At 42.3% G+C, this 15391-nt stretch overlaps 1 protein-coding gene across 1 annotated transcript in view; it reads left to right on the top strand.

The window, feature by feature from the left end:
* LOC143960938 (G protein-coupled receptor kinase 5-like) overlaps nt 1-15391 on the top strand; it is a 108364-nt gene that overhangs the window by 41210 nt on the left and 51763 nt on the right. Inside the window, exon 2 of the mRNA XM_077469974.1 lies at nt 10174-10269. Within this exon, the coding sequence (XP_077326100.1) occupies nt 10174-10269 (96 nt within the window). The remainder of the gene's footprint in view (nt 1-10173; nt 10270-15391) is intronic.

Genomic DNA, 15391 nt, shown 5'->3' with positions numbered 1-15391 from the left:
CTCTTGCACTTTCACTCGCAAGCTCTTGCACTTTCACTCGCAAGCTCTTGCACTTTCACTCGCAAGCTCTTGCACTTTCACTCGCAAGCTCTTGCACTTTCACTCGCAAGCTCTTGCACTTTCACTCGCAAGCTCTTGCACTTTCACTCGAAAGCTCTTGCACTTTCACTCGAAAGCTCTTGCACTTTCACTCGAAAGCTCTTGCACTTTCACTCGAAAGCTCTTGCACTTTCACTCGAAAGCTCTTGCACTTTCACTCGAAAGCTCTTGCACTTTCACTCGAAAGCTCTTTCGCTCAAGCTTTTTTTTTTTTTTCTCGCGCTCTTTCCCTCTCATGCACATCTCTGGATCAAGATCGGACCCGGGTGAGTATTTGGGGGGTGTGGAGCTATTCCTGTAAGATGTTTTACCTTCAGAGAATACCGTCTGCCTTTTAAAACCACTTTAAATATGGGGTCAATCTTGCCTGTTCTCAGTCCTTGTCTGCAGTTCTAGTACAGAAACAAATGGACCAATTGTAAACAAAGCAATGTTTACACCTTCCTCCCTGGCTGACAGATTTTGAAAGCAGAAAAATTTAGAAGCCATGTTTACAAAATTACTGGCTCTACTTGGGCGCTTTTTTTTTTTTTTTTTTTCTTTCCTCTCTAATATCTATATCTCCCAAACCATCCTTGTCACTCCTCCAAAGACCTCCTGCTCTTTACCTTCTCTCATCACCTCTTCCAGGACTTTTCTCAAACTTATCTCATCCTCTGGAACTCCCTACCCCAATCTGTTTAGCTATCTCCCAATCCATCTTTAGACTATCCCTAAAAACTCAGTTCTTCAGGGAAGCCTATCCCACCTCCATCTGAACTTTTTTAATTTCTCCAGCATTTTATCCCCACATAGGTATTACCTTTTGCCGGGACCAGCTGCCTAATATTTCATGGTACATGGGTAGCATTGAGAACAGGACAGGCTCATGGGGCAGTAATTTTCAAGTCTTGGTGTTAATGTATAACTAAATGCAAAACTTTCATTTTGGATTTAGTAAAGGGGGATAGAACCCCTCTCAAATTTTTTTTTTTTTTTATTTTTTTTTTTTTCCCATCGGGGTCTCATTCGGGATATTTATTTTCACTCTCTGCCCCCTAGCCAAAAGGGCAAGTGAGAACATTCCTCCAATGATGGAATCTCTCTGGTTTTTCACTGGAATTTAGTGTCCCCGTTGGGAGGTTGCGCCTCTGTTCCTGTTTTGGTGACAACCCAAAGTTCTTTAACTTTCACTCTCGGTAATAACGGTAAACAGGACAACTAGAGGATGAATTTCCCTTACGGGGGCACAGACAGCAATGAATCCTGACATGTTCTAATCCCTCTCCACTCTATGGAAAACTAAAAACAGGTTTCGCCTTTACTTTAGTGACATCCCTGCAGAAATCCAAGACTTTATTTCCTTCACGCTTGAGGAGAATCTCACTGCGTAACCTATTATTCAGGCTGATTTCTGAAAGTGAATTCCAGGCGCCCTTTGTCAGGAGTCTTCATTCAGCATATTTCCTGCAGATAGCCGTGTCCTTCAGAAAGAAAACTAAAATGTGAATGGCCAAATACACTTAAAATGTTTTTGTAAACCTCGGACATGAACAAAGCATATCCCTCTATAGTGTGTATTCTGCCTCATACCTCTGCTATAATCATGAGTCACTTCTGACAAGTTTTCCTGACACCTAAAGATAAATGGTGACTCAGCCCCCCAAGTCAATACTTTGTAGAACCGCCTTTCACTGCAATTACAGCTGCAAGTCTTTTTGGAGATGTCTCTACCAGCTTTGCACATCTAGAATGACACTTCTGCCCATTCTTCTTTGCAAAATAGCTCAAGCTCTGTCAGATTGGATGGAGAGCGTCTGTGAACAGCAATTTCCAAGTCTTGCCACACATTCTCTATTGGATTTAGGTCTGGACTTTGACTGGGCCATTCTAACACATGAATATGCTTTGATCTAAACCATTCCATTGTAGCTCTGGCTGTATGTTTAGGGTCGTTGTCCTGGAAGGTGAACCTCCACCCCAGTCTCAAGTCTTTTGCAGGCTCTAACAGGTTTTCTTCTAGAATTGCACTGTATTTGGCTCCATCCATCTTCCCATCAAATCTAACCAGCTTTCCTGTCCCTGCTCAAGAAAAAGCATCCCCACAACATGCCACCACCATGTTTCACAGTGATGTGCAGTGTTGGTTTTCCGCACACATAGCGTTTTGCTTTTAGGCCGAAAAGTTAAATTTTGGTCTTGTGACCAGAGAACCACCTTCCATGTTTGCTGTGTCCCCCACATGGCTTCTCGTAAACTACAAACAGGACTTCTTATGGCTTTCTTCTTGCCACTCTTCCATAAAGGCCAGATTTGTGGAGTGCACAACTAATGGTTGTCCTGTGGACAGATTCACCAACCAGAGCATTGGATCTTTGCAGCTACCATGGGCCTCTTGGTTGCTTCTCTAATTAATGCTCTCCTTCCCCGGCCTGTCCGTTTTTTTTTATTTATTTTTTTATTTTTTTGTGTGGGGAAATCACATGGAGTACTATATTTAAATGTTGCACTTGTTCTCTTTTTAAAATGTCCTGCTGTAGTTTTTCCGAAAAGATACTCATTTATAAAATCTTCTGCTGCCGGTTTCCATCTTGCCTGTGGGCATGTGAAGCCCACAGGCATTCTCTTCCGGGACACTGTGCTGCTGATGTCCCAGCATGCACCGCCCGTTCAAGCGCCAATCTTGCGCATGCACAGTTAAAAGTAATCCGAGCGCCAACAACTTCCTTTTTCGAAATCGTGCAATAACTTGCGCCTGGGCGCCGTACAGACTCCTGGGAACTTGAAAAAAGGATCCCAGGAGACAGTGCGGCCAGGAGGAAGGTAAGACCTGGCCGCTGAAACCCCATCCATATCCGCAGCCGCACCGCCCATATCCGCAGCATCCAGGACCAGCAAATAAAGAAAAAAGACAGAAGAATGTAGCAGCAAGGTAAAGGTGCTATAATGAAATTAAAACATATATAACAATGTTAAGGGTATATGAGTTGTGATTCGGGTGGAGCTCCGCTTTAAGTGAGAAGGTAGAGAAGGAAGTGCCACCTAAGTTTAGTATTAGAGACAGCTTTTAATGGCACAGATAAAATCACGCTTACAGGAAATGCAAAGGCTCATCTATGTGCCAGGGGTTCATAGGGAATCCTCAGATCCGGATCAGTTTTTCTATGCAGAGATGGGAAGCTGAGTCATTGTTGCTGCTCAGCCTGGAGCACATCCTGTGGCCATCAGGAAGAAGCTGGGGCTGAAGTCGCATGATCACTTCCAGGGGAGGACTCCAGAGTGAGAAGGGTTGGATAGGCACTTTCTCCAGAAGTGATCCTGTGACCCGTGACCTCAGCCCCAGCTTCCTCCTGATGGATAGAAAAATTGATCCAGATCTGAGGCTTCCCTACAGACCACTGACACACAGATGAGCCTTTGTATTTCCTGTTTCCTGTAAGTGTGGTGGTTTTTTTTTTTTTGGTCTGTGCCATTAAAAGCTCTCTAAGACGACACTTAGGTGGCGCTCCCTTCTCTACCTTCTTCTTGCCTAAACACAGAGCCAGCTCTGAGGACAGCAGCCGCCATTGATCTGCCACGATTAACCCTTGAACTATTTAGCGGAACATTTCAGCCAGTGTGTGTACTTACGTTCTTGCACGTACAGTTACTACCACCTTGTTTTTGTCAGTTTTAGGTGGATGGCCATGTCTTGGTAGGTTTGCAGTTGCGCCATACTCTTTCCATTTTCAGATGATGGATTGAACAGTGATCTGTGAGATGTTCAAAGCTTGGAATATTATTTTTTATGACCTAACCCTGCTTTAAACGTCTACAACATTATCCCTGACCTATCTGTGTTCCTTGGCCCTTATGCTGTTTGTTCATTAAGGTTCTCTAACAAATTTCTGAGGTCTCCACAGAACAGCTGTATTTATATTGAGATTAAATTACACACATGTGGATTCCTGATTGGGTAACATCTAAAGGAAATTGGTTCCACTAGATTTTAGTTGGGTGTATCGGAGTAAAGGGGGCTGAATACAAATGCATGGCACACTTATAAGATATTTGTAAAAATGTTAAACCATTTATCATTTTCCTTCCACTTTACAATTTTATGTGCCACTTTGTGTTGGTCCATCACGTAAAATCCCAATAAAATTTAAGTTTTTGGTTGTAACGAGACAAAATGTGGAAAATTATGAGTACTTTCAAGGCATTGTGTGTGCGTACATACGGTTATTCATGCGAAGCGTGGACCTACTTTGGTCGTGTATTTCCATCCCTATCAATATAATGATAAAAAAGGCATGTGAGCATAGCTAGCGGGCTGGGGAGGGAGGGAGAGTTGGGACTTTAAATGAAACTCATGGTTTGCAAGCAGCAGAAGGTGGATAAATAAGCTGTTTAATAATTCATATATATACACACAAGTAACAAACGTGTTCCTATTGATACTTAAAAAAATAACTAAAATAGATAACACTGGTGTACAGTGATCAACAATTATATTGCTAGAATCATATGGCAAGACTGGTAGATAAGTTATACAGGTAGTAACATTAATGTGAAACAATACTACTGAATAAAAACCAAGGCACCACCAATAACTGTAGGAATGGACCATTATTGCACGGTAATGCCTGCATAATCTCTGGCCTCTAAATTCCTGTAAAAAGGGGAAAAAATGTTCAGTAAACGGGGTGCAATGTGTAAATGGCAAATCTGGTAGCTCGAGGCGTTTCATGGTTCAAGACCACTCATCAGGAGTAGACACGCCATGGTTCTGAAATTGAAGTAGCATAAAAGGTCAACATAATTTAAAGTTGGTACAAATGGGGCAAATGAACCCCCCCTGCTGGATCAAGGTACTCACTGGAGTAGCTTTTGTTGGTGGTCAGGGGCCGAAAGTGGTAAGCCATCCGGGATCACCGCAACCGGGAGCGGGGGCGTGCAGCCCCACCTCAGTGACCAAACAAAGGTGCCCATTCAAGGGACATGAGGCACCCTACCCTGTTTCCCCCGAAAATAAGACCTAGCGTGATTGTCGGTGATGGCTACTTTATAAGCCCTACCCCCCCCAAACAAGGACTTTAACTAGGGCTTATTGGGGGGGAGGGGGGGTAGGGTTTATATTGCAGCCATCACCGACAATCACACTAGGTCTTATTTTCGGGGAAACAGGGTAGAGAGATGTGGTAAGGGTATCGTGAAGATGAGATGTCTGTGAAAAGGTGAAAGGAGAAAAAAAATAGGAAAATGGGGCAGAGAAATGATTGCCAGAAAAAAATGTGAAGGTAACCAAAGTGAAAAAAATATTACAAGTGTGGTGGTAGAGGTAGGCGATAAGGAACCAGTAGAGGTTGGAGTGGAGGAAGACTCACCATAGTGGTGAGACCATAATCAATAAAAATCTAAAGTGTGATCAAGAGAACTAATGTAGGGCAAAATTACCTGATGTTGCAAAATAAGTGTGGTGCATTGAGCCGCATCCCCCCAGAAAAGAAATGGATGCTGCCAGTCGAGACTCCTGCCTATGTCACGCATGGCTAGTGGTAAAAAGTGGAAGAGGCCCAGGCCAGAGGCCGGCATGTAGTCAGCAGCGGCCAGAGCAACCTCCACACCAATCGTGAGCATGGTAACAACGCTGTGGGTGCGACTGCGCCAAAAGAGGCGCCGCATGTCCGCCGCGGGTGGCGTGATGTCGATGCGCAATGGCAGCAAACGCTGCACACACCCAAAATAGAGGGGGCCGACAGTGCCCAGCGCAGCTTTCGGCTAGTGCAGGGGCCAGATGGCCCCACAAGCGAACCATGCACACGCGACAAAAGGGGATGGCATTTTAAACATGGGTATCTTAAGGTAAAACATTTGAAATAAAACGTCAATTAGTTAGAAACATGGCGTGTCACGATTAAACAGTTGAACTGAGGTAAGATAACACAGGCGAGGCTAACAAAGGATCGCTCAAGGCAGGATAAATGCCAGATTGATCGAAAGTTAGACTCTTAGAGCAAACCATGACCAACCACATTGTTTCTATTAATGTTATTACCTGTATTACTTATCCTACCAGTCTTGCCATGTGATACTAGCAATATAATTGTTGATCACTGTACACCAGTGTTATCACCTATCCTTGTTTAAGTATCAATAGGAACATGTGGTGTGTGTGTGTATGTATATATATATATATATATATATATATATATATATATATATATATATAATCTCTCCACCTTCTGCTGCTTGCAAACCATGAGTTTCATTTAAAGTCCCAACTCTCCACCCCCCCCGCCTGCTAGCCTATGCTCACCTGCCTTTCTTATTACAGTGCCCGTTGGTGTTGCCTACCAGTACCATCTTATCTTCATCAATGAAGGAAAAAAATTATCTGTTTGCAAAAAAAAATTCTTTACCAAAAAATAACCCCAGCTTTGATTAAATACCACCAAAAGAAATCTATTTGTGTGTTACAAAAAAAAATGAGAATTATTTTGAGTACAGTGTTGTGTGCAATAGTCATTCAAAGTGCGTCAGCTTTGAATATTGGTCTGGGCAGGAGGGGGGGTTTAAGTGCCCAGTAAGCAAGTGGTTAATGTTTCTTGGCTGTCACTTGGCAACTTGAAGTTTCAGCTCCCTCCATACAGTTTCTATAGGCTTAAGGTCTGGAGACTGGCCAGGCTACTCAATGACCTTTTAATGTGCTTTTTCTTGAGCCACTCCTTTGTTGCCTTAGTCTTATTTTATTGGGTCATTGTCATGCTTGAAGACCAATCTTCAGTGGTTTGGCTGACAAAGACTGTTCTCATCCAAGATTTTCCAAATACATGGCCCCATTCATTGGCTCCTTAATGTGGCAAAGTCAGTCTGTACCTTTTTTTTAGCAGAGAAACGGCCCAAAGCATAATGTTTCCACCTCCGTGCCTGACTGTAGGGATGGTGTTCTTGGGGTCATTGTCAGCATTTTTTTTTTTTCTTCCTCCAAACTCCTGTTAATGCCAAAGAGCTATATTTTGGTCTCGTCTGACCACAGCACTTTCTCCTAGTCCTCTGAATCATTTAGATGTTCATTGGCAATCTTCAGATGGGCCTGTACACGTGCCGCCTTGGAGGAGGACCTTGCTGGCGCTGCAGGGTTTGCGTTCAGGGCAGTGTATTGTGTTACCAATGGTTTGTTGGGTGACTGTGGTCCTAATTGCCTTGAGATCATTCACAAGCTCTTCCTGTGTAGTTCTGGGCTGGTCCCTCATTTTTAGGTATTCTTTAAAATCTCAGTATTATAACACCTTGTGTAGTTGCCAATCAACACTTTGTCCCCCGTGTAATGGGCGGGGGGGGGGGGGGGAAATGTGAGAAAAAGTTACACCCAAACACATAAAACCCCCTAAAAGTTTTTGGTAACCCCCCCCCGCATACATGCACGTACAAACGAAAATGCACAGGTCAGGGGCACCTATGCACAAAAACTTAGATTGCGATACACATATTACATAACGCTGCGCATGCCCGAAAGAACAATCTTTGCACCAGAACTTCTGCGTAACTCTGAACTGACCAATAGGGCTTTTAAAGCATGTTATTTTAAGGTTTGCCATGTTTGGTATCGATTTACTCGGTGCAAACTTATCTTTTTATATTTTAAAATTGGGTAATTTAGTGCATTTGTTTCCCTAATATTACCTTTTTAGAGTTTTTTTTTTTTTTTTTTTTTTAGTTTTTTTTTGGGGGGGGGGGTTTTTTTTTTTTTTTACTTTTTGCATTTTTGGGGTTTTATGCAATAAAGGGCTAAAATGTTTTTATTTTTTATTGGTACTTGTGTAGTGTTGTCATTTTTATGCAGCGCTTTACAAATATATATTATACATTCACATCAGTCCTTACCCTCAAACCGTTTACAATCTAAGATCTCTAATTAACATGCTTGCATACAAATACTAGAGCCAATTTAGACAGAAGCCAATTAACCTGCCAGCATGTCTTTGGGGAGTGGGAGGAAACCCGCACAGGGGGAACATGCAAACTCCAGGCAGGTGGCGCCATGTTTGGGATTGGAACTGATAACCCTAGTGCTGCTAGACAGGAGTGCTAACCACTTGGCCACTGTGCTGCCAGTTTTTTAATTTTTTGGCATGGAAAAAAAAAAACACAAAAATGCAAAAGCAAAAGGGTTAAATCTGAAAGTTAGGTGTGACACTTTCCATAGTTATATTGGTCCAAGTTGGACCAATGTAAGTATGTGCCAAACCTGTGGGATCCCTCTAGAACAGTGATGGTGAGCCTTGGCACTCCAGATGTTTTGGAACTACATTCCCATGATGCTCATGCACTCTGCAGTGTAGGTGAGCATCATGGGAAATGTAGTTCCAAAACATCTGAGGTGCCAAGGTTCGCCATCACTGCTCTAGGTGGTGAACGTCTCAGTAGGCACCGCTACCCCAGTGATCTCCACTGGCTTCTGGGTCCCTGCTGCATTGTGAACACAGGAGGAACAGTTCAAAGACATGATCTCCCCTCCTCCATTTGTGGAACAATAATTTAAAAGAATACAAGTCACTTTCTGAATGGAGGAGCCACAGAGAGAAATCACCTTGCTACGTTCAGTGTGATCCAGAAGTGTAAGTTTTGGCGTTGACTGTACTGTCCGAGGGGAATGAAGTAAGAGCGTTGCGCAACGCAGCACACACTTCATTAGTGTTCATTTTTACAGTGCTAATGGCCAAAAAATAATTTTTGCCTGAAGTTCAACCGTGTGAAGTTTTAGCTTTGCGTTCTTTGCATATGCGATCAATTCCATCTCATACAGGAGGGGGGGGGGGGGGGTCATCAATCGCTGGATGGGGTTCTCATTGAGAAATAAGGAGAATGATTGGTCGTTTCTCTGGCTTTTGTACATATTTTTATATATACAGCAGCTTCATTTGCAGGGGGGTGCAAGTCGCAGCTGACTTATCTAGTAATTATCCCATAGAAGGATAAAGTCAGGCTCATCTTGTAAGCCCTCTAGCTTAAAATGGGAGTTACACAGAAGTAGCTTCGAAGCTTCAAAGTGACAACTTTTATTTATTTTTTATTCTCTGGTGGTATGTATAAAATGGGAAAACTTGTGTCTGCTCACAAAAGCCCTGTAACATTTTCATTGTTTGGCGCCGATGGTGCATGACAAAATCCAAGTGCGATACGTTCCCTACCCCTGCTTTACTGTGCCTTGTGACTTCTAGGAGTGTCTGGTTTAAAGCTTGTAGGAGGAGTTTACATTCTTCTCTAACTGTCCTATGAGTCTGAAGGACCGCTGCCCCTCTGGACAATGCTGATTGGCCCTGTGCTGATCAAATGCACCTTCTCGAGAAAAGAAAATGCAATACACATCAAACTGAGCATGTGCTATCAGGAGATGGATTGGGGACAGTGGAAGAAGGGGAGGATTAGAGAAAATTGTATCAAACAGCTTTTTTTTTTTACAAGGCACAGCTCCCAAGGAAAAAAAATATATATATATATTTATATTATATTATATAATTTTATGTGAAATCTGTCGCTTTGATACCATGTTTTGATGTCTTTGACGCAATTGCAGTGAGCAGCCAATCGCCTGCCTGGGAACCAAATTAAGTTTGAGTTCTCCAATCTACTTTGTGTATGTACTGTGCAGAGAAATAATAAACCTCTACGTATTTTCTGTACATTGTCACATGAATCCGGACCCCAACCAAACTCTGAGGTGTAACAGTGAACCCTCCTACAGCAGGGATATGCAATTAGTGGACCTCCCAGCTGTTGCAAAACTACAAGTCCCATCATGCCTCTGGGTGTCATACTTGTGGCTTTCAGTCTTGCGATGCCTCATGGGACTTGTAGTTCTGCAACAGCTGGAGGTCTGCTAATTGCACATCCCTGCTCTACAGTATTGCTTTGTTTATAATTTGTACTTTTTTGTATTGATTTCTTTTTATTTGTGTGCTTTATTCATTGATTGCAGAAGACTCGTGTTTGCCAACCTCTTTGGGTGCAAGTAAACTCAGAATCTGAAAGTCTGTTCATTAGTGTGTCCACTTGCCCTTTTTGTAGCTGGCGCACACTGTTTAAATTAACATTTGTTTTTCTGAATTTCAGGCGGAGGTGGCAAGAGGAAAGGGAGGAGTAAAAAATGGAAGGAAATCCTAAAATTTCCACATATCAGCCAGTGTGAAGAGCTGCGAAAGCAAGTGGGTAAGTTTACACACGGATACATTGTTCTGTAGAGGGGGTGTGCAAGTGGTCAGCAGAGGATTCCTACCCGGTGTGTGCCAACAGCCAACGTCTACTTTGAATCATTGAAGATATCAGTCTTTTTATTTTTATTTTTTTATATAGTGGCTTCTTTTTAATTTTATCATTGAAAATTGTATTCTTTGTGTTGATTGCTTAGAGCTCGTTCATACAGGTCTCTAAAATAATGCGTTTAGATAAATTTAGTTTTGTACACCTCTAAATGCCACACAGTAGGCATCAATGGGGTCATACACCCAGATCTAGAAAACTAAAATGTGTGCATTGTTAAAGCGGAGGTCCAGTTGAAATTTGTTTTTAAAAGTCAGCAGCTACAAACACTGTAACTGCTCACTTTTAATGAGCACACTTTCCTGACCAGGGTGCTCACGGTGTCGGCCGTCCGAGGCCGATCCATTCATCAGATCGGGTCCCGGTGCCACCATTCGAACTAAGGGAGACAGGCAGTGGAGCCTTGCGGTTTCACTGCCCGTTTCCTACTGCGCATGCGCGAGTCACACGGAGCTTTGTGAATGGCCAGCTGTGTTATGGGGGACACAGTTCTCAGAACACAGTGTACCCCATTCCCCAGAGGAGGAGAATGAAGATCACCACCGAGTAGGAAGTGGCAGATTAGGACGATCTGCCTAGTAACAGCCATTTCTGGCAAGTAGAAAATTTTTTTTTTTTTTTTTTTTTTTTTCAGATCTTTGAGCTTTTTTTTATTTTTTGTGGACCTCCGCTTTAAGTGGCGTTCACAAAGGACACTGCTGCATTTGGGGCCATACATATGTGCAGATTATAGGCATGTGCAGTATATGTGTAAACCGTTTTTTTATGCATACACATGGAAAGTCATTAGAAGAATTGTATGTGTCTTAACGTTGTATGCGTGTAAACGCTAGTACTTTCGGTATGCATTTATTTTGCAGGATTTTTCCACTAGCTCTGCCAGAAAGAATCTGTGTTCCGTGCAGAAAATATGAATATTCCTGTGTGAATGAAGCCTAAAGGAAAACCCCCTTCTCACTTACAGGCGGCTCCTGCAAGCAAAGCCATCCCACTGTTTTGTACATTTCCAGAGGGCTGCATTCTAAAATATCTATTTTTTTTTTATTGATGGATGTAATGGCAGCTTAGAGTTATTATCTTTTTGGTACTTTCTCAGGGCGTAGGCCTTGTTCAAATGGGGCCTATCAATGTGTAGCCCATACAAAGGCCATGCTTACCCACACAGGGATGTACAGGTGTTCTGTGCACCCCCCCATACAGGCAGTCCTATTGTAATTGGGACAAAGTGACTGCGTTTATTACAGGTACTTCTGTAGTGCCATCAATTTACACAGATATATATATATATATATATATATGTGTATGTATGTAAATTCACATCAGTCCCTGCCCTCAAGGAGCTTACAATTCTAAGAACCCTAACTCACATCCCTACATACTGGAGCTAATGTATGTAATGCGTAAGGACCCATCCTCTTCCTGAGACGTGGTGTTTACAAGTTAAGAAACTGTTTTGTTTTTTGCTGGAAAATTTAGAACCCCCAAACACCTTAGAGCATAAAATGGAGGTTGTTGCAATACTTTCTGTCACACTGTATTTGCGCAGCGGACTTGCAAGCGCACTTTTTTTTTTTTTTTTTGGGGAAAAAAATACACTTTTTGAATTCTAAAATTTTTTTGAAATTGTGAAAGATAATTTACTCAACGTAACATTAATACTCAACATGTCACACTTCAAAATTGTGCCCGCTCATGGAATGGCGACAAACGCTTGCCGGTTTCATGTTTTCAGTTGGAGGAGGTCTAGGGCTAGAATTATTGCTCTTGCTCGAATGATCGCGGCGATATCTCACATGCGTGGTTTGAATACAGTTTTCATATGCGGTCGCTATTCGCATGTGCGCTCGCTTCTGCACGCGAGCTTGGCGGGATGAGGCACGTTTAACTTTTTATTTATTTTTTTCTTATTTATTACCTTTATTTTTACACTTCTTTTAACCACTTAAGCCCCGGACCAATTTGCAGCCAAAGGACCAGGCCCCTTTTTGCGATTCAGCACTGCGTCGCTGTAACTGACAATTGCGTGGTCATGCGACGTTGCTCCCAAACCAAAATTGGCATCCTTTTTTTCCCACAAATAAAGCTTTCTTATGGTGGTATTTGATCACCTCTGCGGTTTTTATTTTTTGTGCTATAAACAAAAATAGTGCGACAATTTTGAAAAAAATGCATTTTTTTACTTTTTGCTGTAATATCCCCCAAAAATATATATAAAAAAAATATTTTCCTCAGTTTAGGCCAATGCGTATTCTACATATTTTTGGTAGCTGTTAACTCCTTCACTGCCAGTGTCATTTATACAGCAATCAGTGCTATTTAAATGCACTGATTCCTGTGTAAATGACACTAGCAGTGTAGGTGTTGCTTTTTTTTTTTTTTTTTTTTTTATTGTAGGAGGGCGTGGCCTGGCATGTGACATCACTGATTGTCCTTCCCTATAAAAGAGAAGAGACGATCGGTGACAGCCACACAGGGAAGCACGGGGAGAGGTTTGTTTACACAGACCTCTCCTCGTTCTTCAGTTCTGTGACCCAATCGCAGGACACCAGAGGCGATCGGGTCCGCTGGTCCCACGGTCACGGAGCTCAGGACTGGGTCGGGAGTGCGGCGGCACGCTCCCGACCCACAGCTGGGCACTTAAAGAATCACGTACAGGTACGTGATTGTGCCCAGCCATGCCATTCTGCCGACTTATATCGGCGTGAGGCAGTCCTTAAAAGTGACTTTTTTTTTTTTTTAACTGCTTATTCCTATTATAAGGAATATAAAAATCCCTTGTAATAGAAAAAAAAAGCATGACTGGTCCTCTTAAATTAAATCTGGGGTTAAAAAGACCTCAGATCTCATATTTACACTAAACTTTCAATTTTTATTTTTTTTAAATGGCCCTTTAAGAGCTATGGGCTGAAGTAAAGTTTGGGGGTGGCCATCTTACCCTCACTCGTCTCCATGTCAGGCCACACGAAGGATCCGATCGCTGCTGCTGATGGCTCCGGTAAGTGCGGTGGGGGGGCCCTCTCCCACTGCTGATAAGTTATCTCGTGGCGAATCCGTCACAGAGACCATTTTAATCTTGAAGCGGTTGAAGAGGCCGCTGAAGAGGATATTGGGGGTATTGCAGCTAGCTGCTGCCATAACAATGATATTCCTCTTCAAAGTACCGATGTATAACGGTGGGCGGACCGGAAGTGGTTAACCTACCAGCATGTCTTTGGCGTGTGGGAGGAAACCTGAGTACCAGGAGGAAACCTACACGGGGAGGACATGAAAACTAGCAGGTAGTGCTGTGGTTGGGATTTAAACTGATGACCCTAGAGCTGCTAGGTGGAAGTGCTTAGCCACTGTGCTGCTACATGTGACACATGTAGGCCTGGTTCACACTAGTGACTCCTGATGCAACTTGAGTCACACAGAATTGCGTGACAAGGTAATTCTCATTGTTTTCAAATGTTTCAAAAATTCTAATTAATGGGTCTCTTGGGGTGCAATTTTTGGAAAAAGTTCCTGTACTATTTTTGGTGTGATTTACAATGTGGCTTGCCCCCATAGAATATTCAAAGTATTTAATACAACACAGACCCTCCCTAGATCAGGACTTTGTGCCAAACTGGATGAAAGAGCCAGAAGGAAACTGATCAGAGGCTACCAGGAGGCCTACAGCAACTCTGAAGCAGTTGCAGGAATTTATGGCACAGAGTGGTCATTGTGTGACATCAATATCGCACATTCTCCACGAATGTGGCTTGTATGGGAGGGTTGCAAGGAAAAAAAGCCTCTCAAAGGCCACATGTAGTTATGACTGAGTTTTGCCAAAACGCACCTTGGAATTCTGAGGCCGCATGGAAAAGTATTCTGGTCAGATGAGACTAAAATTTAATTATTTGGCCTCAACACCAAACGATATGTCTGACAGAAATCCAATACAGATCACCATCCAAATAACACCATTCCTACAGTAAAGCATGGAGGGGGTAATATCTTATTATGGGGGTGTTTCTCTGCAGCAGGGACTGGAGCGCTTGGCCAGATTGAAGGAAAAATGGAGGAGGCAAAATACTGTAAAATTCCTAAGGAAAATCTGCTTCCCTCTGCCACACAGCAAAAATTACCACAGTGGTTGAAGGAGAAGGTGTATGTCCTTGCATGACCTAGTCAGAGCCCAGACTTAAACCCCATTGAAAATCTGTGGAATGATTTGAAGAATGCAGACCACAAATGGTCACCATCAAATTTGATTGAACTTGAGCAATTCTGCAAAGAGGGCAAATATTGCAAAATTTTGATGTGCAAAACTAGTAGAGACCTATCATATCAGACTAAAGGCTGTAATTTAAAGCAAAAGGTGGTCCAACAAAATACAGACGGGGGGGGGGGGGGGGGTGATCCTTTTTCCAAATAAGTGGTTGGAAATCGCATTTTGTTGCTTTTCAGCCTGAAATGAAGACAACAGTTGTGTGGGGTCTTTTTTTTTTCTTTCTATCTAGCTGTATTTACTCAGTACAACTTATAAGATCCAAGTAAGATAGAACACCAACATTTTATAGATGTTTTTTTATTTAAACTTCAAAAACACAATAGCAATAAAATGTTGATGGTTATAGCCTTCACGTGGATGTTATACGTTGTACTGACTGAGTAAAGACAATCAGTTAAAACGGAAACGGTCTTCATTTCAGGCCGAAAAGCAACAAAATTTGATTATTTTGGGGGGGGGAATTATTTTCTATACCGTGTGTGTGTGTGTGTGTGTATATATATATATATATATATATATATATATATATATATATATATATATATATATATATATATATATATATATATATATAATACACCGATACATACATTCTCAACACATCCTTCCCAGCCATTGGATTTGGTAGCTGCATTTGTTTTTTCTTTTTCAGACATTTTGCCCTTTTTATAATAACCAGGTCCTAGGGTGACTATGCTTGTAGCTGTACTGCTGCCAAATGTGACCCATTCAGTAAATGAATTTTTTCCCTTAGGT

This window comes from Lithobates pipiens, unplaced genomic scaffold, assembly GCF_037356315.1.
Source record: "Lithobates pipiens isolate NorthernLeopardFrog02 unplaced genomic scaffold, aLitPip1_a1.2 Scaffold_8, whole genome shotgun sequence".
NCBI classification, from domain to species: Eukaryota; Metazoa; Chordata; class Amphibia; order Anura; family Ranidae; genus Lithobates; species Lithobates pipiens.
This window is presented reverse-complemented; position numbering and strand designations above follow the sequence as displayed.